General features: G+C 41.0%; 1 protein-coding gene across 1 annotated transcript; it reads right to left on the minus strand.

Annotated features, from left to right (window-relative positions):
- Positions 1 to 1,545: 1,545 nt before the first annotated feature.
- Positions 1,546 to 21,720, minus strand: LOC111978141 (coiled-coil domain-containing protein 6). The gene is made up of 9 exons (XM_024008016.2): positions 21,214 to 21,720; positions 20,070 to 20,219; positions 14,988 to 15,116; positions 14,473 to 14,576; positions 14,086 to 14,246; positions 10,553 to 10,709; positions 10,194 to 10,294; positions 4,816 to 4,937; positions 1,546 to 1,826 (listed from the first exon to the last, which is right to left on the minus strand). Exons 1-9 carry the CDS (start codon positions 21,466 to 21,468, stop codon positions 1,638 to 1,640), a joined length of 1,368 nt encoding a protein of 455 aa, XP_023863784.1. The 5' UTR covers positions 21,469 to 21,720; the 3' UTR covers positions 1,546 to 1,637.
- Between the last annotated feature and the right edge of the window lie 5,491 nt (positions 21,721 to 27,211).

A 27,211-nucleotide genomic window follows, 5' to 3' on the forward strand; every position in this document is an offset into this window, starting at 1 on the left:
TGGAGTCATGAAAAGCCGCTCTCCTGACTGGCTTGAACCAGTCCGAACCAAGTGGACTTGACGTTTGGTTATGGGTGCACAGCCAGGGGCGAGAGGTGAGCTATTAAGAGAGCTACTTAAAATGAAATATTTTTGAAGCTAGATTAACATCAGTTCAGGGTGTTAAGGGGTAACAGGAGAAAGCCGGGCAAGGCTATTTTTATGTAGCTAGTATCACACGCACAGCGGCTAAAAGAGAAAAGGGGATTACTGAACAGTCTGTGAAGTGGTTCTGATATTGGGAATAACATAGTTCCTCGCCAGAGTAGGATAGCATTTGGCTGAAGCCAGAGTAAGATTTAGGTTCTCTGCCACCAAGAAAACACTGGAATGTTGGAAGTGAAGGTGTGTTTTTAGGACTCTGATCTGGAAACCATCATGGAAATCAAAGGGCAAGACATTAAGGACATTACAGACAATAACACATTCACACCTTTGAACATGTCATTTCCAGTCAATTACTTTATTAGTGCCAAAAGTTCATCTTGCGTAACTTGTGTGAAGTTCAGCTCAGGCTTATGCCAAAAACAAGTGTGACTGGAACACATGATTTTACAGAACAGTGCATGCTTCAGATAAGCCACGGTTATGTGTGTATTCAATGCTGGTATTCAAATAAAAAATAGAGCAGAATGAAGGATAAACACTGTCAGTCTTTCACTGGTTCACACATGACAACCTCCAGTAGAACTGAAAACATTACCAACAGTCAGTTGCCACATTTTGTAAAAACAAAGTACAACACACTAAAATTAGAGTCATCTTCTTAAGAGCTTTTAATCATACATAGAAATGTCATTCAACAGTACCATTCATTTAGAATGTTATATCAGTATATTTAGTGTAAAGAGCATTACATTTTTGTCTGATGAGGAATATCCATAGGGATGACAATCTTTTATAACCACACCAGAGATAGAGCTGTGGAAGAGAGAAAGAGACGCAAGAGTACATGAATACATATATTGGAACACCTCAGACTACATTTGAATACCTCAAAAGCCAACATTTATCTGTGGTTTATGTACCAGTGTCCATCCTTTTTTTATTTTTTTTATATATTTTTTTACGAGCAGTGTGGCAAGCAGTGTCTTTCAGAATCAAAATGTCAACATATCTCTGCGCTAGCTCCCTCCCATCATCAATGCCCTATATCTAGGTTACTCCTAAAGCTGAGCTTTCTTTTACAATACATCTTACCGACTTAAGCYATTCTTACTGGGATGCAATTGATTAAGTTGCTTTTGAACTAGGGGGTGGGGTGTGCACATTACTGCAGTTGGAATGTGGTATTGCAGACATGGAAGGGATCCAACACATCCAGCCCACAAACACCACTACAAGACATTGTTACCATACGTGTTGGTTGTTAGCGCCACAATAATTCCAATCGTCAACAGTTCCAAGCAAAAAACAAACATGTACAAGACAAGGTGAACAGATATCAGCCTACAAATCCCAGAAGAAGCGCAGTTAAAGTCAGTAAATTCCTTTGAACGCCCCATGTTGCTTCAGGTCTTCTGCCGGCTCGTAGAAACTTGCTCTGTGGGGTTTCAACTCCCTGGTTGTCGAAGTAGTGTAGCATGGCATAGCACATGTTAAGGCTGGGAGGGGGGATGCGCTGCATGCTGCGACATAGCTGCAGGAGAGGACATGGACTGGACCATRGGCTGGGCTGGCGGGGGGAGCGGGTGCAGAGGCTGCGCCCCTGAGTGCGTGTTGGGGGAGGGCGGCGGTGTCGGACGTTTGAATTTGTCTGGGCTGGTGCTTCTTCTTGGGGAGGGCCTCTGTTTTGAAGAAAAGAGGGAAGACAGAGGGGCGATAAGAAACACTCAGTCACGTCAATTCTCATTTAAAAAAAAGACCCCATTCTCAAAAAGCTTCTATTATAAATCGAACACCTTCAAATACCTTTCCGTAAACAGTTCCCCTTCTTACGTGAGCATTGGTGAGTCATAAACAAATACTGCTGGTGCCAAAGCGCTGGCGAATACACCCTGGCTTTGATGAGTGTCTGGGTGGCTGGCCTGATGCACCTTGTCACCACCACTTACTACTGATAAGCTCTAGGATCTCTAATGACGGCTGCCACCCAGAAACCAACACACTTCAGAGGCACATACGGACAAAAAAAGTAATGCTCATCTCTGGAGCACTCAATGTTACCATGGAAACACACAAAAAAGAGTGCTTGTGTCACTTTTTCAAAGGGCGATCGCAAGTCACTGAAAAGAAGCAGAGTGTTCAGCTCACAAAGTCATCTCTGAGCTGAAAACTGTTTCAACCCTGAGGGTGGACCTGGTACCTGATGAAAGGAGGTTGAACTCTTGTGACTTCTCCCAGCAGCCAGTCAGACACAGGAAATCAATATTACCTAACCGGTCTCCATAACCACAGGGAATGGCTTCACTGTACAGAGACACTAGGCTCCCACATTTCCATCCACAGTTTTTATGCAAGTAAAGTCCTACTCTATATTAAAAAAAAAAAAAATCACGGCAGCTGTGATGGAAACAGGAATTTCGGTACAATTTTATAAATGCCGACAGAATTTGTTCGTTCGACATGGTAGGATCTTTTTGTGACTGTAAAATGAATTATGCGAGAGATGGCGTTAAATGCCTTTATGACCAAATATTGATATAACAACCATCATATCAAAGTAAACTTGGAGTCACGCGATGATATGTTGTGTGGTCCTCCCACTACAACTCGGAAAACCATGCAGTTTATTAGGCTGCAGATGAAATAAATGAACTTCACAGGGCGGTGAAAGTGGACAGTGATCTTGATGCTCCTTTCCAATAAATATTGAGGGTCGTATTCTGGTGACATGATGATCGATCATTGACTGTTTGACAAATATACATTTTCTTGCTGTTATCCATAATAATCTCATCATGTAGATTAGCCTTCCCCCACTGTATATGCAAGCTGTTGGCTAGAGCGCACCTGCTAAAACCAGAGGGAGCACATTTGATATTTAACGCAACAGTTTTTGGACAAAACTATGGGTAGAGTTGAAAATGCAATGGAAACATACTCAACTTTAGATTTTTATTCTGTACATGAAAACATAAGCGAAAAAGTAAATTGTGTGTGCACTACATCATCACACACTGATTTTTATCCGCAACAAATCAATTTGGTGGAAACACCACTGGTGGGAAAATGTGCATATTTTCTTAATGCAGATTCTTGAATATTTGCATGAAAATCTGGTCGCCAATTGGATGGAAACCTAGTCGATGTTGACACGGAGCCGGAGGCGTCTGCAGAAGACAGTCACTGATGTAATTACAAAATGTTCTACTCAGTACTRAGACTCAGAACTTGGGTATATTTTAGTGTCCATTTGCAATTAATAGGTTAATATATATTGCCTTAGGCTGCTCCCAGGTCCTATTGCGCAGCAATGGAATGAATGATGGGACAGAGTGACCCGAACAGCGGTAACAGGAAAGTGAGAGGGAATGGAATTTCCTAAAGCCTGTGGTAATGAGTGGTTGAACGGGAGACACAGGTCACAGGGAGCTGTGTCAGATTGGGCTGATCCCTGCRGCCACCACAGTCATTACCACCCTGATGGCACTGGGAGAGGACCTCCTAAGTTGATAACAGGCACTGGGAGGACAATTAAACACAGGCAGGGAGGTCCCACAAGATTGTGCCAAACGGTGTGAGAACTGAAATACAAGCTTTTAAATGAAGAGCATTCTTCAATTCCACAAGCAATGAATTTAGCAGTATTGATTGTTATTATGTTTGAGCATAAGAACACAGCATTAGCCATGGTAAAATGCATAAAATTGCAGGAAATTAGCTTTAAAAAGGGCAAAGTTCTCTTAGCTCATGGCAGAATATGTAGAATCGCATTAAATTAACTTTAAAATGCAAACAATTCTCTGCTCCGCCATCGAGAAATTCAGCTGCGCAGACCTCACCCATTACCACGCCCATCACCTATGCCCCTTTTTGATACAGAAAAACCCCCTGCACACCATACAAATCTGCTGGCTCAGACTTACTCCTGGACTGTTTATTGAAAAGACCTCATTTGATAGAACATTCATATAGTCCAGGGATCATCAACTACATTCAGCAGGGGACAATTCTTTTCTTGAGCGCATGGTCGGGGGTCCAGAACATAATTACAAATAATTTGTAGATTGCAAATTGACCACAAGTATCCCAAACAGATATAGTATTTGACTAAAACAATCATTTCAAACCTTGCTATATGATCACGCGACTCTCTATTATGCGTGGGAATATAACTTGGAGCTGATTTCCCGGTGTTTTTACAGTCTTATGTCCAACAACAATTTATTTATTCCTCAGAAAACTTGGGGGGGGGACTAATAAAACTACCATACGTGGAATACCATCAAGGCTAGTCATGTAAGATGACGGACACAGGAGCTTTATACTGTACCAAACAAATGATGTGACCCAGATTAGATACTCATGAACACACCATAAAGATTAATGGGCCACTTACACCAGCCCTTCTCCATGGTATTGGTAGGAGATCCATTCTTCACTATTGCTACATCTCAGCAAGGATCAATGTACACAACAACACTCCCATGATATCTAGATCCGGGACATTTTGTGTTAGTACCATCTGATAAAGCTGTCTGCGCCATTTAGAGAATAACTGGCATTCATCCATCTACACATCAACCCCATTATTTTTCATGGTGCAGCTTATATAGCTTAGTTTTGCTAGTTCAGATGCCCATTGGTGGTCTGATAGGAGTGAAGCAGACTCACCGCTACGCCGTGGGAGGATCCTCCGTGGATGTGCAGGGCTGGGGCGTTGAAGTGGGAGATGGCGGCTCTGGACAGAGTGGCCGGGGGAGTGAACCCAACTGTGTGACTACCGTATGACAGACCTGGAAGAAGACAAAACCATTTAGTTTGTAATGTATTTTATGTCTCTGAATTCCATGTACAGTTGCAGCCAAATATATTGGCACCCTTGCACTTCTGTTGAATAATTCCCTATTTCTTAAAAAATAATGTCAAATTGAAAAAAAAAAATTGTTTGGTCCCCTCACCTTGTTATTGTATTTTCAACATTGCAGAACCAATTGTATTTTTGTAAACCTAAGTTTACATTTTTTATTTAGACAAATAGCATGGACAAAATTATTGGCACCCCGGAGCTTGTACTTGGTTGAACAGCCTTTGGCCAAGATAACTGCAGACACTCAATGAGCTTGTTGCCACTTTTTAACTGGCAATTTTGCCAACTTTTCTGCAGCAAACTGCTCTAATTCTTCAATTATTAAGGGGTGCACTCCAACTTCTGTTTTCAGCTATTGCCATAGGTTATGGATGTGATTCAGATCTGGACTCTTCGCTGGTCACTCCAGAACCTCTTATTGAAACATTCCTTTTTGATGTGTGTTTGGGTTGTCTTGTTCTAAGACAGACAACCTTCAGTGGAGACTCAGTTTTGAAGAACACCTTGCTAATCTGCTGATTTAATGGATGTCTTCCACACGTTCAAGGCTCCCAGTACCAGAGGCAGCAAATCAAGGCCACAGCAATATCGAACCTCCCAGATGTTCTTTTCATTGAACGCTTAATTTGGTGATCATGAAACACAGCACTGATCTGTATTACCAAAGAGCTCTAATTTTGTTTCATTAGTCCACAGAACATTTTCCCCAGGATTTAGACTTGTTAAGGTGGGTTTTTGAAAAGTTCAAATCAGGCTTTTTTTGTGTCTCCTTCAGCAGTGGGGTCTTCTTAGGTTTACCAATGACCGGCCTCCCGAGTGGTGCAGTGGTCTAAGGCACACTTGCCAAGAGAACAGCCCTGATCATCTACTGATCTGGAGGACTCACTAAACACAAATGCTTTGTTTGTAAATTACGTCTGAGTGTTGGAGTGTGCCCCTGGCTATCCGTAAATAAATAAAAACAAGAAAATGGTGCCATCTGGTTTGCTTAATATAAGGAATTTGAAATTATTTATATATATTTTTTTACTTTTGATACTTAAGTACATTTTATCAATTACATTGACTTTTGATACTTAAGTATATTTAAAACCAAATACCTTTAGACTTTTACTCAAGTATTATTTTACTGGGTGACTTTCACTTGAGTAATTTTCTATTAACGTATCTTTATTTTTTACTGAAGTATGACAATTGGGTACTTTTTCCACCACTGCAATTGAGTGCAGGAAATGCAGAAATTATAAAAGTGCTGAAATTTGTTTTGGTTGAAGTTGAATTGAACAGTATAAAACAATCGGAATGGAGAAAGACTCATTGAAATCACTTAGAAATGTATGTGTTGCCACCATAGGATCACTCACACACTCATAAAGCAAATGTAGAACTTTTATTATTCAAAACTAAAAAACTGTCAAATATAGTCATACCGTCCATAAAAAAATATATACCGTGAATTAATAAACGCAGCAAAAAATAAGCGTCCCTATTTCAGGACCCTGTCTTTCAAGGATAATTCGTAAAAATCCAAATAACTTCACAGATTTCATTGTAAAGGGTTTAAACACTGTTTCCCATGCTTGTTCAATGAACCATAAACAATTAATGAACATGCACCTGTGGAACGGTTGTTAAGACACGAACAGCTTACAGACGGATGGCAATTAAGGTCACAGTTATGAAACTTAGAACACTAAAGAGGCCTTTCTACTGACTCTGAAAAACACCAAAGAAAGATTCCCAGGGTCCCTGCTCATCTGCGTGAATGTGCCTTAGGCATGCTGCAAGGAGGCATGAGGACAGCAGATGTGGCCAGGGAAATAAATTGCAAGTCCGTACTGTGAGACGCTTAAGACAGCGCTACAGGGAGACAGGACGGACAGCTGATCGTCCTCGCAGTGGCAGACCACGTGTAACAACACCTGCACAGGATCGGTACATTCCGAACATCACACCTGCGGGACAGGTACAGGATGGAACAACAACTGCCAGAGTAACACCAGGAACGCACAATCCTCCATTAGTGCTCAGATCATCTGCATAGGCTGAGAGAGGCTGGACTGAGGGCTTGTAGGCCTGTTGTAAGGCAGGTCCTCACCGGCAACAACGTCGCCTATGGGCACAAACCCACTGTCGCTTGACCAGACAGATGGCAAAAAGTGCTCTTCACTGACGAGTTGCGGTTTTGTCTCACCAGGGTGATGGTCGGATTCCGCGTTTATCGTCGAAGGAATGAGCGTACACACCGAGGCTGTACTCTGGAGCGGGATCGATTTGGAGGTGAGGTGGAGGTGGTCCGTCATGGTGCTGGGGCGGTGTGTCACAGCATCATCGGACTGAGCTTGTTGTCATTGCAGGCAATCTCTACGCTGTGCGTTACAGGGAAGACATCTTCCCTCATGAGGTACCTTCCTGTAGGCTCATCCTGACATGACCCTCCAGCATGACAATGCCACCAGCCATACTGCTTCGTTCTATGGGTGCTTTTCCTGCAAGACAGGAATGTCAGTGTTCTGCCATGACCAGCGAAGAGCCCGGATCTCAATCCCATTGAGCACGTCTGGGACCTGTTAGATCGGAGGGTGAGGGCTAGGGCCGAAATATCCGGGAACTTGCAGGCGCCTTGGTGGAAGAGTGGGGTAACATCTCACAGCAAGAACTGACAAATCTGGTGCAGTCCACGAGGAGTAGATGCACTGCAGTACTTAATGCAGCTGGTGGCCACACCAGATACTGACTGTTACTTTTGATTTTGACCCCTCCTTGTTCAGCGACACATTATTCCATTTCTGTTAGTCTGTGGAACTTGTTCAGTTTATGTCTCAGTTGTTGAATTTTATGTTCATACAAATATTTACACATGTTAAGGTTGCTGAAAATGAACGCAGTTGACAGTGAGAGGACGTTTCTTTTTTTGCTGAGTTTATTTTGGCTATATCGCCCAGCCCTACCAATTGGATACCACGAAATTGGGGAGACATAGGGGTAATTAAAAAAAAAATGTAAATAAATAAATTAAGGTTTACCAATGACCAAATGAAGCATTCAAAGAAAAGAAGACCCTCCCTACAATCAAACGTGGAGGTTCGATAATGCTCTTAGGTTGATTTGCTGCCTCTGGTACTGGGGGCCTTGAGCGTGTGCAATACATCATGAAATCAGAAGATTATCAAGGTGTTTTGGAGTGCAATGTTCAACCCAGTGTCAGAAAACTGTCTATTGAAGGTTGTGGGTCTTCCAACAGGACAACAACCCCAAGCACACATCAAAAGCACCCTGGAATGGTTCAAGAAGAAACACTGGACTGTTCTGGAGTGTTGATTGAAATGTATTGATTGAAATGACCATGCTGTAACATGGTCAGCATGTTTCAACCAGCCTTTAGGGTGGCAATATATTTGCCTGCAACTGTATTTCTGTGGCATGTACTTGGTATGAATGTGAGTAAAGTAAGTTTAAGGATCTCTAGGTGACTGGGAAACACCATAATGGCTGGTTGAAACATGCTGACCATGTTACAGCATGGAGGGTGGCAATATATTTGCCTGCAACTGTATTTCTGTGGCATGTACTTGGTATGAATGTGAGTAAAGTAAGTTTAAGGATCTCTAGGTGACTGGGAAACACCATAATGGCTGGTTGAAACATGCTGACCATGTTACAGCATGGTCATTTCAATCAATACATTACACGGGCATTTGGGGCTGCTGCACTCACTAGGTTTCCACAACTGGCATTATACTTACACTCCTAATTGGGTGCACGCCACAGTGATCATCCAGCCAGCTACTTTGGGTCATTAGCGTCAGAAGCCTTACACAGTGTAGCTTGGTAACCTTGCCTGCTTAGCGTTTCTAGGGCCATGTCTAGCAGAGCTATCAGCCCACGCTAACACTCGCTCATTATGTCTCCAGCTGTCTGACACTGCAGACTGTCAGAGATAAACAGACAAATTACCATGATGGAGTCTTATCAAACCCCATTACCCTATTTTTGGTCATTCCAGGGAGCATCCTTACGCTTACTTCTCTGGAGCAGCTTTAATGTAAAATGTTGCTCTTTGGAGAATGGGAGATYCACAACTGGATATTGGCAGTGGTTTGTCTCAGAGTGTTGTAACGTAGGCCTAATTGGGTGATACAAGGTGAGAGACTAATCCTCAGGGGCGGTTGCAGTTATTGCTTGTGATCAATGTAACCTTTCAGTCAGTTAATTTCCATGGGTTTCCATGGTTACGTCACCAGGTGGGAAATTAGTTAGAACAATAAGAGTTGCAAACCTCTGCCAATAACAGCTAATTTTCCGTTTTCCCCTCCATACTCAGACCCTCCTAGACAGTGCTAGCAGAATTCTTGTTTGAGAAATAGCCCTCCGCTAAGAAACTATTTTTGTATCTTTTTGACCATTTAATTGAACACAATAAGGTACTTAATTGTTACCCAGAAGTGATTTGATACTGACATAAAAATGGCTGCATTGGACCTTTAATTATACCCCTGAAAACATTTCCTGGACAAAACAAACAAACAAACTCCATCTGATCTGTTAACATGAACCATGGTTTTTAGGAGATGCCTTGTACACTGAGCCTGGGTGTTTCAGGAGCTCTCTATCTGCATAACAGGATGTGCTAAGAAGAAAACTCAAAAGTAACTTGCTGCAGGCAAAGGACGTCACCCAAAACAAACAAATTTCTCCCTCAATTGGTATTAACTTTAGAAGCTGTCAAACTTTACATGATGTCTGACATTTTCAGAAGGAAAAATGTGGTTAGGGATTGGGGATAGGGATATAAATAGGATTGAATTGAACTAATTTAAGAACAGAGTTATTGTTTTGATATACCTGTTAACCCAATGTTCAAAACAAGTGGCAACCAAGACAGGACTTGTACCAAGGTGACCTTAAATTCACTCAATTATCAGTAAGGATATATCAAACTGGAACAGAGAGTTCCTGATACACCGATAGATAGAATATGACTTAATGAGTAACTAAATATAAACGAATACACCTATTCATATCACACTATATTATACAACAACTCTGTCAGAGTCAATGGTGCTCTTTATGGACGTGGTTCTTTCTCTTCCTTCAACCAGTGACATAATAGATATTCATAAAACAGGGTGTAATTATGAGGTGTTGGACGTGGGCCACGGTATTCCTGTACTGTACGTACCAGGTGATATGGGTCGGCTGGAGCTGGGGGAAGGAGTGTATGGGATGGGACTGGATACCGTCCGTGCTCGCAAGCCTTGAGCTGACATCTCATTGAAATACCTGAGGGAGGAAAAGACCAGTTTAGACAATCATTTTATGTCTCCAAATATCACTCCCAATCCCTTGAGCAATGGTTTGCTGTCTGAAACAGAAAGTACTAGCATTGGAGTATCAAGTGTGACATTGAGGAAGTGAGAGTGTGGGGTTGCTTATTTTACTTTTGGCTATGCATGGCTGACCGTAGAATAGAAATTAAACATAGGTTGGAGATGGTGAAGTTGGAACAGAGTGTTTAATGGGTTGCTGTTTCATGTCTACCTCTCGTCATCCATCTCCAGACTGGACTCGCTCTCAGATAACTGTCTACACAGGGCCTCGCGGCGCTCCATCTCTCTCTGCAGCTTCCTCTGCAGACGGATGTTCTCCTCACGCATGTGCCGCTCCTCCTCAATGTACTGGGCCCGCTTCTCTGTGTCTGGGAGGGGACAGACAAATAAAGTTGCATTAAAAACTAAATGCATCATCATTACACAGAAATGAGTCATTTCACAACTATGTATTGTTCTGAGAGAGCAAAGACGCAAGTTTTTAGACAATATTATAATTAACGTGCTTACCAAAAGTACTTTTCTATAATGCACCACTTCAATAGTTGTTTTCCTTAGCCTTTCATTGGTGTTTTTTTATGTGCTTTTTATTGCTATAGTACAGCAGCTATTGCACCTAAATCCCCTTTGTTCATCTTGTTTCAAAGTAACACTAGCCCCATAGGTGAAATAGGTCAGGTATGGTCTCTAATGACAAAACGGGTTATGAGGTAACAAAGCCCATGATTTCATCAGCTTCTTAGTATTATTTTTGCCACAGCCCTGGTCCAAGAAGGCTTTAGAGCGAACAAAATATTGGTCTGACGGCTCCCTCTAGTGGCTGAAGCGGCAACATAATTACAGCCATTTCTGACTGAATAGTTATGTTAAAGAATTACCTAAATTGTTTAGGAAAAACATTCCCTATTCCCTCAACCCTTGCTCTCTTTACGTGACACATGTATGCATCGCATGCACGTGACCAATAGGGCCTGACCTATAGCATATAATTATCACAAATAAATTGGTTATAGCAAACTCTGAACACATGTGACAACAAAATGGATGCAGAGGACATGAAAAATAAACTTGAAACGGGGGAATGTTTACTGGTTGCGCAGGAGGTAAAGGGGAAGTCTGATGTGTGGAATAAATTTGACTAGTGGAAAATACAAGAGATCAAGAAAAAGAAGGTATGGCGCAAGCTTTGCGTGCATATTATGTGTGCCAAATAGGTGCTGTTAGATTACAAAAGAAAATCTGTTTGGAACAATGTAAACAACACATTATAAGTGTACCATAGAGTCTGTTGTAACATAAGTTTCGTTTTTTTTTGTAAATCCTTTATTAAAGTAAAGACTAAAAACAGTCACATTCATTCGTGAATGCAATTTTCAAAATGAAACAGTTTAGGCCTATTTATTGTTAACGCTAATTATTCAATGGTCGTTTTGTTATTTTAAAACTAAAATGCTTGATTGCATTTTACATCATGAATGACTCGTATTCTGTGTGATGACATGAACAAATGAATGATTGATTGATACAGTAGCCTACAGTATATGAGTATTGAAGTATACACCTAAGTAAGTTACGGTATTAAGACCATAGAGGATGCGCTCTTAGGCATACAGCTGGTGGTTATACAAGGCTGCTATACTTAGCCTACTAATGATGATGACATTACTTTGTATAATGATGACAATAATAATAATTCAAATAATAAGGAGATCACAGAAAGATGGTTATTATTATTATTATTATAAATATAATTTGACAATTTGGAAAACTGTAAACACTAAATAAATTATAAATAATACCATGGTCTAAAATATAAGTGTAAAGCCTTTATTACAGCATAGCAAAGATTAAAAACAGCTGAATTTGTGAAATTGTTGCCTGAGGCTCGGTGCTCACGGAATCAGTAGGCTATTGAGTGTTTAATCAGGCAACAAAAGCAGGATCTGTCTCATTTCTGTAGATACACAGTACCAGTTAAGTTTGGACACCTACTCATTCCAGGGTTTGTATTTATTTTTCGCTATTTTCTACACTGTAGAATGATAGTGAAGACAAACTATGAAATCATGTGGGAACAAAAAAAAGTGTTAAATCAAAATATATTTTAAATTTGAGATTCTTCAAAGTAGCCACCCTTTTCCTTGATGACAGCTTTGTACACTCTTGGCATTCTCTCAACCAGCTTCATAAGGTAGTCACCTTGAATGAATTTAAATTAACAGGTGTGCCTTGTTAAAAGGTAATTTGTATAATTTCTTTCCTTCTTAATGCGTTTGAGCAAATCAGTTGTGTTGTGACAAGGTAGGGGTGGTATACAGAAGATAGCCCTATTTTGTAAAAGACCAAGTCCATATTATGGCAAGAACAGCTCAAATAAGCAAAGAGAAACGACAGTCCATCATTACTTTAAGACATGAAGGTTAGTCAATAGGTAAAATTTCAAGAACTTTGAACGTTTCTTCAAGTGCAGTCGCAAAAACCATCAATCACCATGATGAAACTGGCTCTCATGAGGACCGCCACAGGAAAGGAAGACCCAGATTTACCTCTGCTGCAGAGGATAAGTTAATTAAAGTAAACTGCACCTCAGAAGCAGCCCAAATAGATGCTTCAGAGTTCAAGTAACAGACACATCTCAACATCAACTGTTCAGAGGAGACTGCGTGAATCCGGCTTTCAAGGTCGAATTGCTGCAAAAAAACAACTACTAAAAGACATCAATAAGAAGAAGAGACTTGCTTGGGCCAAGAAACATGAGCAATGGCATTAATCTGTCCTTTGGTCTGATGAGTCCAAATTTTAGATTTTTGGTTCCAACCGCCGTGTTTTTGTGAGAGTGTGCAAAGATGTCATCAAGGCAAAGGGTGCCTACTTTGAAGAATCTAAAATATATTTTGATTTGTTTAACACTATTTTGGTTACTACATGATTCGTGTGTTATTTCATAGTTTTGATGTCTTCACTATTATTCAACAATGTAGAAAATAGTAAAAATGAAGAAAAACCTTTGAATGAGTAGGTGTGTCCAAACTGTTAACTGGTACTGTATATGGATGATTTCTAAAGCCAGGCACATTTAACAGTTAGGCGATTGATTGATTATAGACCTAATTAAGTTGTGGTTTCGTCTCTCCTCACATTTTTTAGACAATCAAGGCAAGGGCTGTTTTCTCGTCTCCTAACTATGCTGCTGCCGCATTGTTCTCAACACCAATATGCTGGTTAATTTTGTTATTATGCACACAGCAACATGGTCTAGGAAAAGGCGCCAATTCAACAGCGTTTCAGAATCGCAGACAGCGACCACTATCCAATGCGGGAGAAAGCGCATTTTTATAAAATAATATTATTTTTTATTTGTGTTGCACCATTGTTCTTACATAATATAGCCACCACATACAATTTCTGCAGCACATTTCTTAGACTGATGGACTCTGCCATCCCTACGGCCAGAGTGTGTCCACATCTGTTTGAGTGGTAGTAGAACTAATCGTTCCCAAATTGAATTAAATGAAAGTGTATGGACCTTTCAAACACATGATAGACATGTATCTGTAAAAAGAGGAGTACTCTACGGTGACCTACCACTGGTGTTCTAAGATCACGTGTAACAATCAGTGAACAAATTGAAAATAACTGGCTGTAGATCTTGAGCACCAAAGCTTTTACGAATTTTTATGGGTTATATGAAACTAGGTCACGTCATGATGAGTTCACCGTTGACCATCGGCCTTTGACACTCACGCTGCAGCTCGGTGGTACGGAGGCTCTTCTTCAGTCTCTCCACCTCGTCCTTCAGGAAGCGGATATGCCGCATCATGTTCTCCGGAGAGTCGATCTCCATGGAAACATCCCTGGGAGAGGGAGGAGCAGACACAGGCTGGTCCAACTTCTCCTGGAGGATTCTGTCAAAGTTAACAGATCCGCCAGTAAGGGAAGATGGAGAGAACCATTCGATATATTATTACTACTTTCCTCATAAAAGATCATCACTGAAGAGCATACAACAGTAATATGATGCTTCATTTTGTTTACTTTCAACCATTCACTGAATCCAGCACCGAGGTTTCTCTAGATGTGCACATACTACTCTACTCCTAAAGAATATACGGTTACATAATAAAATCGTACCTTTTCTCTGCCTCCAATTTGTCCATGCGCTTCCACAGTCTATTGACAAGAGCCTCTTGTTCTTGCTCTAATGTGTTTTCGAGGTCAATCTTCTCACGCCTTAGCTGGAAAGAAAGGGAAGACAGAAAAGAGATATTCAGTTTCAGAACATCTTGCACAAAGAAATGCACACCCACACACAAAAAACATATATACATCCCCAGCACGGTAATGGCACTTTCTCTTAAGTGGCAGTGCTGACGTGATGTTTAAAGTATGTCCTCATAGAATAGACTCAGCTGCACCAAGACGATGTCATTGCGCATGGCGTCATTCACAGGAGGCTGGTGAGGGGAGGACGGCTCACACAAATGGCTGGAATGGGGTGACTGGAATGGTATCAAAACCATGGAAACTATTGTGTTTTGATGCATTTAAAACCCTTCCATTAATTAATTTCCAAACAACACTATGAGCACGTACTCCCCAATTAAGGTCCACCAGCTGCCTGTGGTGTCATTATAATGTCACTGTACCTGCTCCAAGGTGAGCTGCTTTGATATTGTGTCGTTCTCCATTTTCTTGATCTTCTTCATCAGTTTGTTGACCTGGAACTCCTGCTCCTGCTCCAAGTGCTGTTCCAACTCAGCCTTCTCATGTTGTAACTGTGGGAGGAAAAGGGGAGGAGAAATCAATGCAAGTAATTCCAACCACTGAAAAGATTGGCATTAGAGCACTGTGGCTACATGTTGATTGGTCCGTGTTATAGAGATGGTAAAGGGTTGGTACTGCTTGTCTCTGATTGTGATCTGGTGAAGAATGTCTTGTGAAATGGCGACGGTGTAGCTAGATATTGCCCAAAGCAGCCAAAGTAACCACCTCTGGCAGTATACCAATAAAAAGGGTGCGGCTCATAGCTTGTTAAAAATAAGACGATTGTGTGATGGATTATGTAGATGGTTTTTTATTAGGGCCAATTCGCTAATAACTAACAAATACTGACCAATCATCAGGTCAAAATAAAACAAACAAATGAATAAAACAGGGGGTTGAGCTATTTTAGTTGAGTGCTAGACGCCATTTGACAGCCTAACCATAGCCTATTACTACAGTACAGTGGACCCTAACTTCAGAAGAACAGTCAGTTAGTGTACACCCTGCAGAGACTGGCCTATTTCATCGAGCCACAGACTTTAATCATAATTTGGTGGGTGTTTAGATTTGTTGTATTTCACATATGTATAAGTGTGTATTAATTTGCATGTGTGAATTGGAAATGTGTTTTTTTTTTTGCATATCCCAACTCCCCCTAAGACACCGTCACGGCCAGGGTCTGTCAATATCAATGGCGACCCTGGAGCAATCAGGGTTAAGTGCCTTGCTCAAGGGCACATCGCCAGATTTATTTTCACCTTGTCAGCTCGCGGATTCGAACTAACAACCTTTCTGTTACTGACCCTACAGTCTAACCACTAAGCTACCTAGGCCACAACATAGAAACACCACAACAGAAAGGACTGGAGTGTGCAGCCAGTATTCCCAAAGATGATCAACAGCTTCAGGCGACATCGAATGTCAACAACTTTTCTCTTAACTTCTTTGGGACAGGGGGGCAGTATTGAGTAGCTTGGATAAACTGCCTCAGGTGCCCAGAGTAAACTGCCTACTTCTCAGTCCTAAAAGCTAGAATATGCATATAATTAGTAGATTTGGATAGAAAACAATCTGACGTTTCTAAAACTGTTTGAATGATGTCTGTGAGTAGAACAGAACTCATATGGCAGGCAAAAACCTGAGAAAAAATTCTACCAGGAAGTGGGAAATCTGAGGTTTGTAGTTTTTCAAGTCTTTGCCTATCCAAGATACAGTGGAAATGGGGTCATATTGCACTTCCTAAGGCTTCCACTAGATGTCAACAGTCTTTAGAACCTTGTTTGATGCTTCTACTAGAGGGGATTGAGTCAGAGGTCTGGCAGAGTGCCACGAGCTGGTCATGCGCATTCACATGAGAGGTAACTTGCGTTCCATTGCATTTCTGAAGACAAAGGAATTCTCTGGTTGGAACATTATTGAAGATTTATGATAAAAACATCCTAAAGATTGATTCTATACTTAGTTTGACATGTTTCAATGAACTGTAATATGACATTTCGTCTGAACTTTCCCCTGGACCTGCCAGCGCGTCGTCAGTTAGGATTGTGTACTAAACGCGCGAACAAAAGGAGTTATTTGGACAWAAATTTACTTTATCGAACAAATCAATTTTTTTTTGTGGAACTGGGAATCCTGGGAGTGCATTCTAATGAAGATCATCAAAGGTAAGTGAATATTTATAATGCTATTTCTGACTTTGTTGACTCCACAACATGGCGGATATCTTTTTGGCTTGTTTGGGCTCTGAGCGCTGTACTCAGATTATTGCATGGTGTGCTTTTTCAGTAAAGCTTTTTTGAAATCTGACACAGCGGTTGCATTAAGGAGAAGTTTATCTAAAGTTCCATGCATAACACATGTATTTTCATCAACATTTATGATGAGTATTTCTGTAAATTGAGGTGGCTCTCTGCAAAATCACCGGATGTTCTGGAAGCAAAACATTACTGAACGTAACGCGCCAATGTAAACTGAGATTTTTGGATATAAATATGAACTTTATCGAACAAAACATACATGTATTGTGTAACATGAAGTCCTATGAGTGTCATCTGATGAAGATCATCAAAGGTTAGTGATTCATTTTATCTCTATTTCTGCTTTTTGTGACTCCTCTCTTTGGCTGGAAAAATGGCTGTGTTTTTCTGTGGCTATGTACTGACCTAACATAATTGTTTGGTGTGCTTTCGTCGTAAAGCCTTTTTGAAATCTGACACGTTGGCTGGATTCACAACAAGTGTAGCTTTAATTTGGTGTATTGCATGTGTGATTTCATGAAAGTAAAATGTTATAGTAATTTATTTGAATTTGGCACTCTGCATTTTCACTGGATGTTGGCCATGCGGGACGCTAGCGTTCCACATACCCCAGAGAGGTTAAATTGGCCTGAAAACCCACTGGATGCCATGCATACCATCTTACTTACTAACAACAAGAGCTAAGAGTTTTGTTTGAAGATAAATGTGACTTATGAAGCCTCATAACAGTTTAGAAAGGGGCAGCATCATAAGCGGCATTTACACAGGCGGCACAATTCTGATCTTTTGCCCAATTACTGGCAAAAGAGCTGATCTGATTGGTCAAAAGACCAATTAGTGAAAATAAAAATGAGAATTGGGCTGCCTGTTTAAACAACCACAGAGGCCTGTATTTGAAGGTTGATACAGGACTTCTAGGGCAGTGGCTCTCAAACCTCTCAATGGGGACCCCCAGACGTTTCAGAATTTTGTTGTAGCCCTGAACTAGCTCACCTGATTCACCTAGTCATGGGCTTGATAATTAGTTGGCAAGTTGAATCAGGTGTGCTAGCTCTGGAATAGTTCAAATAAACAGAATGTGTCCCAGAGGAGAGATTTGAGAACCACTGATGTAGGGGTTATGCTAGGGGGTGGGCAAACTGCGGCCCGCATCCAGCCCGCCAAGCCGATTAAATGGACATTAGACCGGTGGAAATCTGTCCTTGGGTCTGATGAGTCTAAATTTGAGATTTTTGGTTCCAAAGGCCGTGTCTTTGTGAGACACAGAGTAGGTGAATAGATGATCTCCACACGTGCGGTTCCAACCGTGAAGCATGGAGGAGGAGGTGTTATGGTGTGGGGGTGCTTTGCTGGTGACATTGTCTGTGATTTATTTAGAATTCAAGGCACACTTAACCGGCATGGCTACCACAGCACTCTGCAGCGAAACACATTCCTGTTTGGTTTGCGCTTAGTGAGACTATCATTTGTTTTTCAACAGGACAATGACCCAACACACCTCCAGGCTGTGTAAGGGCTATTTGACCAAGAAGGAGAGTGATGGATTGCTGCATCAGATGACCTGGCCTCCACAATCACCCGACCTCAACCCAATTGAGATGGTTTCGGATGAGCTGGACCGCAGAGTGAAGGAAAAGCAGCCAACAAGTGCTCAGCATGTGGAAAATCCTTTAAGCATTCCTCATGAAGCTGGTTGAAAGAATGCCAAGAGTGTGCAAAGCTGTCATCAAGGCAAAGGGTGGCTACTTTGAAGAATCTCAAATATATTTTGAATTGTTTAACACTTTTTGGTTACTACATGATTCCATATGTGCTATTTCATAGTTGATGTCTGCACTATTCTTTTTTATGTAACCCGGTAAGTTGACTGAGAACACATTCTCATTTACAGCAACGACCTGGGGAATAGTTACAGGGGAGAGGAGGGATGAATGAGCCAATTGTAAACTGGGGATGATTAGGTGACCATGATGGTATGAGGGCCAGATTGGGAACTTTGCCAGGACACCAGGGTTAACACCCCTACTCTTACGATAAGTACCATGAGCTCTTTAGGTGACCACAGAGTCAGGACACCCGTTTAACTTCCCATCCGAAAGACGGCACCCTACACATGGCAATGTCCCATATCACTGTCCTGGGGAATTGGGATATWTTTTTTTAGACCAGTGGAAAGAGTGCCTCCTACTGTCCCTCCAACACATCTTACAGCAGCATCTGATCTCCCATCCAGGGACCAACCCTGCTTAGCTTCAGAAACAAGCCAGTAGTGGGATGCAGAGTGGTATGCTGCTAGCCAATTATGCTACACAATGTTGAAAAACCCTTGAATGAGTAGGTGTGTTCYCACTTTTGACTGGTACTGTATGTAGAGATTATAATGGACCTATCTATTTTAAAATAACTGCCCTTTCTCTGGCCCGCAAATAGACTGACTAACAAATCGGTCAAAGAAAAATCTGTGCGGCCCTCCGTTGAATTTCGAAATCCCTGTGGCCCTCTTCCAAAAATTATTGCCCACCCCTGGTATAGAGGCAGCCCTGTCCTTATAGTAGTAGTAGCCTATACCACTGAAAATACTAACACTATGAACCACTATTTACTGTTGAAGCCTGGGGTGTGGTAGAACAGGGTTGCTAGTTCAAATCCACATTAGCATTGTTGTTCTAGCCTGGTGCAGGCCACTGACATGAAATTCATGGGYAAAAGTATGTTAGACAAGTCCATGTTTTATGACGACACTTGGTGAGGGGAACATGTGCTAAGGAGCGTCCGTCGACACTAAAGTATAGGAACAGAAGTGGGCCTGTTTTATGTTATGAAACAGGCCAGATAACAAGAGCCTCTAGACTGTCTGACCTTTAACCTGGGTTTGTTAAAACACACGAGTGGTCCAGTGAGATTCATGCTTCTTCTTTGTACATCAAACCATTAGTCAGTACTACAAAGATCAATAGCTCATATTAGTAATGGAGCCGAGGCAAAATATGGGTCAGTTGCAAATGAGACCAAATAGCCTAAACCAGGAATAGGAGTAGTCAGTCGAGTCATTTAGAGTAGTGATGAGGTCGGTTAATAAAATAACTTGAGTCAAGAACCAATGCTGTTGGTTCTTGACTCAAACACACAACCTTAGGTTGACATTGAGACAAATACTTGGCATAAGTTAAATGCCCCAGAGTCAGTTATTTTCCAGATGTCACTCACTTGCATGAGTTTTCTTGACAGTTCATTGGTGAGAAATTCCTCTTCTTTCTCATAGTTAACGGCGAGGGTCTCCTTCTCTTTCTGCAGGGCCTGGATCTTCTTGAACAGGGTGTTGCTGATGAACTCCTCCTCCTGCTCAGCCCTGGCTTGCTGCAGTCACAGAAGACAAAATGTACCCAAACATTTTTTGCACTGGGTAACAATGGCAACATATGAAGTGATTTGTTTTTGCCAATCGAATGTCAGCTTCTACCACACTGCTCAGCTCACAGCTGTCTCTGCTAAAATATGGGATTCTTATTCATAAAGCTGATGGCTTTCTAATTGGCGCAGTAGTATCTTAACAAAAACAAGGAATAGCATTGTGGAGATTTGCTGCATTAAAGGTCTGTCAGCTAGAGAGGAAGCAGTTAGTCCACCCCCCATATCAATGACTCAAGAAGTAGCCTATTGCACTAACCGAATGAGTGACTGACGTTGAGGAACTACCTATAAAAAAATGTGTACTGTCAACTGTCATGGCGAGGAAAACAGAGACAGAAAAAGGGGTGGTGGAGGCACAAAACAGGGGAACGAGGAGAAAGGAAATCAAATCCATGTCAGTCTACTGATGCTTAAACAGAGATACTGGGTGTTGTTGAACTAGCTAGGTTATGATTTATTATAAATTCAACGTTTGTGTCAAGGGGTATATGTAACGTTAAGCACAAAAATAACGTTGAGGACCCAAAGCCTCATAATAGCGGACTAGTTGGCTAGTTTAGATGACASAGCTAACATTCTAACGTAAGTTAGATACAAACGTCAACTTCTTGGTCACCATTTGTCAAATGGATTTGTGTTTGCAAATTAACAACGGGACATTGGCTAGCAAGCTAATAAACTACATTAGTTATCACCTAAACAAAACGGGTTACCAAGCTAACCAACTAGCTATGCTAACTCACTAAACTAGTGAAGTTATCTAGCTAGCCTCTTAACAAGCATAACTACGTTGCCTTTATTTCGCTACTAGGTAGGCAGCTAGCTAACGTTAGTTGGCTAACCTAGTTGCAATTTCGTATGTTTAACGTGCGTGTATAACGTTAGGTGATTTTTTAATGTAGCTAGCTAGGCTAACCAACAAAAACCACCAGTTACTCACAATGGTGACGCTAGCTTTACGCAGGTCCCGATTCTCCCCCTGTAGTGCTTTGCACTTGAGTTTGAACGTCTCCAGCTCAATTTTAAGAACTTTGTTCTCCTGTTGTAGTGAAGCTAATCGGTTAGTTAACTCCTCTAATCGAAACTGTGAAATGACTACCCCCGGCTTGGTCAAATTTGAGGCGGATGATGACATAGGTGTAGCCGAACTACTCCCTGCTCCGTCCGTGTCGCTCTCGCTTGCACTGTCCGCCATGGCTATGTGTGCGACAGACAGTACCGTGGAGGAGACGAGACTGCAGCTGCAGTGTTTGTGGGGCAGCAGCAGGGTCTTCACTAGTTGCCACAGTCACAAAGTCATCATTATGGCTAAAGCCCGCCTATTTCTACAATGTATATTCTTAAAGTCTTATTTTAAACGTAAACTTAACCATAACCACACTGTTGACCTTATGCCTTAACCTAACCTCAAATTAAGACCAAAAAGCAAGATGTTGTTTTCATGTTTGACTTTGTGGCTGTGGTTTCTAGTGACAACCCGGCAGCAGCCTATGAAAATTCGGTGTGACGTGACCTTGCTCTGTTTCAACCGCACGCGTGTTAAAATAGCGCCACCCTGTGGAGATAGCTCTGTCAAGTGGTGTCCTATATTGTGCCAATGTTCATCGATGCCATATGAAACAGAAAAGAACGTATAGAAAGTAAAAGAGTAGTATATTGCAATTAAGTGGACAATATTACTGAGGAAGTTTTGGGCTCCTGAGTGGTGCAGCGGTCTAAGGCACTGCATCTCTGTGCTAGCGGCGTCACTACAGGTTCGATTCCAGGCTGTATCACAACCGGCTGTGATTGGGAGTCCCATAGGGCAGTGCACAATTGGCCCAGCGTCATTAGGGTTTGGCCGGGGTAGGCTGTCATTGTAAATAAGAATTTGTTCTTAACTGACTTGCCTAGTTAAATAAAAGGAAGCCAAAAGCAAAGCTGTTCATCTTTTGCTTTATCCAACAGTAGTCTAATGAAAAGTTGCAGTGCATGAACAATATACTTTTTCTGCACTGTGGGTTTGATTGAATATGACCCCTTATATCTCCTTACCAGTCATGTACAGTACCAGTCAAAAGTTTGGACACACCTACTCATTCAAGGGTATTTAAAAAAAATGTTCTACATTGTAGAATAATAGTGAAGACATCAAAACTATGAAATAACACATATGGAATCATGTAGTAAACAAAAAAGTGTTAAACAAATCAAAATATATTTTATATTTGAGATTCTTCAAAGTAGCCACCCTTTGCCTTGATGACAGCTTTGCACACTCTTGGCATTATTCAGAAATACAACCCGGAAGTTGTATTTTGAAAAATCCCTGTTCCATTGCCTGCCTATCCTCCATTTAAAGGGATATCAACCAGATTCCTTTTCCAATGGCTTCCACAGGTTGTGAACAGGCTTTAGACATAGTTTCAAGCTTGTATTCTGAAAAATTAGCGAGATTTATCAAATCGCGTCAGTGGATAGCCAGATGTCCTTTGATTGGTTCTGCGCGCGAAAGTGGTAGTTCAACATTTTCTTTCTCTATTGTATTGAATAGTTTACCGTCCGGTTGAAATATTATCGATTATTTATGTTAAAACAACCCGAGGATTGATTATAAAAACGTTTGACATGTTTCTACGAACTTTATGGATACTATTTGGAATTTTCGTCTGCCCTTCATGACCTGCCTGAGCCTGTGGATTTCTGAACATAACGCGCCAAACAAATGGAGTTTTTTTAATATAAAAATAATCTTTATCGAACAAAAGGAACATTTATTGTGTAACTGGGAGTCTCGTTAGTGCAAACATCCGAAGATCATCAAAGGTAAGCGATTKATTTTATTGCTTTTCTGACTTTCGTGACCAATCTACATTGCTGCTAGGTGTTTGTAATGTTTTGTCTAGTGATCGATAAACTCAAACAYACGCTTGGATTGCTTTCGCTGTAAAGTATATTTAAAAAATCTGACACGACAGCTGGATTAACAACAAGCTAAGCTGTGTTTTGCTATATTGCACTTGTGATTTCATGAAATTATTATTTTTTAGTTAAAAAAATAATAATTGGCGCTCTGCAATTCAGCGGTTSTTGATGAAAATGATCCCGCTAAAGGGATCCGTGCGCCAAGAGGTTAAACACAGACTGTCTGAGCAAGATTCGGTGCCGACCTTGGCTAGGGGCCACTGAGAGATTTGAGGGAGGACAGGGAGTGCTTCTCACGGTCCCTGATCTTTGTCAGCTYGGTATTGATACAGTATGTGCGTAGGATACCTACTGTTTGTGTGAAAATGTATGTGCATATGGATTCTGTTTGTGTGCAAAAGTATGTGCGTAAGGAGCCAGTATAAAATGAATGGTTTTGTACAACGAACGCTCTCGTAAATAAACTTTCTGACTATCGTAGCTGGGCCTCCGTCTGTTTCATTCAACCAGTATCTTACAGATTCTGGGTTGCAGACTGAGTAGTTAAATTGAATTGAGTTATGAACACTGAGAACATAATTCTCGTGACAATTTGGTCCTTCGAGAGCCGGATTCCAATACCTGTCCCTGCCATCCGAAGGTACCACGCCGAAAACCGTGCACGGGCGGGTCATTGACCCGTAAATTAAAGACCTGTCCCTTGACATTGGGGTTCTATAACAGGCCGGTATATATCTAAGGTCGGCAGAGACGGTGACGGAATCTAACCCACATTGCTTTTCCCAGTCTTCAAGACGAAGGTCAGTAATCTTTATTCACGAAATTGGGGGGGAAGGATTTAAGATATCTTTGATTTGATGTTCTAAAATATTTAGAATTTAGCAACAATAGAAGCTTAATCATTCTAAACGGATTCACCAAGCGTTACTTTGTGTACGTCGATAGTTAACTAATTGTGCAGGTCCGAAATGACCTGAGGTAAGGTGCGCTACCATAAATAAAGATAGCTTAATAGATCTGGCCGACTTTGTGACGGCATGCAGGGTTTGTTAAAGCCGGGATTTAAATAGGTGTTGTGAGATAGGACGGGGATTTTGTACAAATAGGATAACTTAAATGGTTAATTAACATGTAGTAAATTAGCCATAGATCAAATTCAAAAGACATACCTAAATAAAGTCCTCATGAAACTGGTTGATATACAGCGAGGATATAAACTGGGCTTTGTCTTTGTGAATTAGACGGTAATTCTATGCGAACAGGATAACCCAACCAATTCAAAAGACAATACTGAAATAGATTCTAGAAAGAAGGGAAGCCTAATATAGCGGAGTAAGATACGAGATATTAACTTTAAAAGTCCTTTGACACAACAGAAAATAGGTTGTTAACTGGGACTTTACGACCCCTGGGAAATAGCTTATAGTTGTACGGGTAAGATTTAATGTCCAATAATGCACCTCTATAGATAAGGATTCCAGAAAGGAGAAACACACATCGAGATAGCAAAATACACATAGATTGTGAGCATAGAAGGTGAGCACACACATAGGGAGTAGTGCCATATACATCAATTGTGAGACACATAGATTGTGAGAATATACTGTAGAACATAACTATAGTAATTGGATAACGGTAGAAAGAACACACACATAGAAGGTAAAAAACACATACACATAGAAGAAGATGAGACAGAAAAAGGATTGGGTGGCTGTAAAAGGAGACGGGYCCCCAGGACAGGGGGCAGCGGTAGTTTTACAGTGGGCTGTAGACCGAGAGAGAGAGCGGACAGACAGGAGTCGAATATGTATTGCTACTCTTGGGGAAATTGAAGGAAAGATTTTAAAAAGGAAGGGAGAAAGTCAAGAAAAGTGGACAAGAGTCAAGAGAGGAAAGGAAAAGAGAAGATAAGGGGACATACAGGGAAAAAGTGAGAGGCAGAGACAACGAGAGAGAGAGAGTAAGGAGAATCCTCGCTGGGGAAACGCTTGGACCTTTAAATTAGGGATATTTTCTGGGAATTGTCTCAGTAGTACGTGCTGGAGTTTACGACTACAGACAATTATAATAATAGGGTTATCTGCGTCTCCTGCTTTTCAATAGTGTTGGTGGTTCAGGGGTAGAACTCTTGCCTACAACGCGGAAGACTCGGGTTCGTATCTCACTAATACAACTATTGATATGTTTTGCCTGGAAATATATGGTTGTTAGTGTTTGTTTAAGATATAAACTGAACGTTTTAATAGCTTGTTTAGGTTAAATTGAGAGACTAATTCATTCTAAATAATAGCGAGGCGACTTCGATGTATTACGTTGTCTTGCCTAAATGATCTGCTGGAATAACGTATTGAGAATGGAGTCGTATTTAAATTACTGAATCATAGAAGAGACAGTTACCTAAATCTAATGAATTCTAAATAATATGCGGAGAGATAATTGCGATAGAGTTGTGCCCATCGAAATGTGTTTTTATTCTTATGGATTGACTGATGTCGGATAAAAGTTTTGTGATAGTTTCTGGTTATTGATTCTTGGTTTGATTGTTTAGGTAACACCAGTGAATTGGAACAGAAAGTTAATGTATTCTAACATTATAATCTGTTTCCATTACGTGGAACAAGTGAAGTGGATTGCAGGTTGAGTTAATTCTATTTTACAGGGACAGTGCACATTAATCACAGTTGTGTGTGTCTAATGGCTGGGTATTCCTATCAAGCACTTTGAGAGACTGTTTGCAGACAGAGTGAATGGGTTTTAATGTTGCAAAGCAAGCTTGGGCCAAACTAGGCAAGTAGTATGTTAAAGTAGGGGTATTTCATAGATTTAAAGTACAGCATTGTATCCAAGGGTAGCGCATGCTCAATTAAGTACATATAACCATTGAGGAAATTAAAACTAATGATTCGAGGGAGTACAAAGGAATTATCAGTATTATTAGGTTTTGTTTGTAGTCACCGTTTGGGTTTCTGAATCGGGGTAGTATAATGAATGCGGACCAAGTGGTTTTTCAGGGAAAAGGAGTGCTTCATTGTCTTTCTTTGGAAATGTTTTCTGGGGGCTGTAATCTTGAAGGGAGCGAGTGAGATAGAGGCATATTTCTACTAAATTGAAAAGGTCTGGAAATGTTGTGTTTGTTTTTAACCTTTGGGTTTGAGGAGATTTCCATTTTTCCTTTAGACACGATATCTTAAAGGGGTACACACACATATGGAATATTATACGTTTTATTTTCCGAGTTTTAATTAAACACGTGAATTCTTTAGATAAAGGGAATATTCTGGGAACCTGGGATATAACATGTAGAAAATGTTTGATGGTTTTTCTTTAATTTGTCTAATATAGTAAGAAACACTACTGGGAAAGGGTGGTATGACTTTTGACCTCTACCATGGCTTTCCTTTGTGGTCTGATCAGCCTCGTGGGAGGGCCATTTGGATAATGAATTTAAGGTAATTTGTGATACTGATTTTAAGCTAATTGATTTTTATGATAGAGTTTATAGTTCTTTGACATATTTGTAATTTGAACCAAGGAGAAGAACGAAATGGCAGACAGAAATAGCCTTGGACTGATGGCAGACTTATCTTAAATATTCAGGACATATTCTAAGCCAACAGGACAGATTACTACCATAGACATGACATGTTTTTTCTAAAATCCATGAGTTCAGACAGGGAGACAGTGAGACACTTAGTCAATATTTGGAAACAACCTATGTCACGGTTCATGAATCCACTGCCTCCCTCTCTCTTTCTCTTTCTCTTTTTCTCTCTCTCTCTCTCTCTCTCTCTCTCTCTCTCTCTCCCGTGTTTGTGTGGGCGTGGTTCCCAATCTCGGCCTGATTGTCTGCGCCAGCTGGAATCACTTATCTTCCCTTTATATGTTCTGTAACCAGTGTTTCTTGTTGTCAGATCGTTGTTACTTCCCTGAGGTTGTGTCGTGTGTCCGTGCTCATTCTCTCGCCGCTCTTGTGTGGATTATTGCTGTGCTCCTTCCTACCCTTCCGGACACCACTCCCCTGGATTTCTCAGCAC

This window comes from Salvelinus sp. IW2-2015, linkage group LG18 (genome assembly GCF_002910315.2).
Source record: "Salvelinus sp. IW2-2015 linkage group LG18, ASM291031v2, whole genome shotgun sequence".
Lineage (NCBI taxonomy): Eukaryota > Metazoa > Chordata > Actinopteri > Salmoniformes > Salmonidae > Salvelinus > Salvelinus sp. IW2-2015.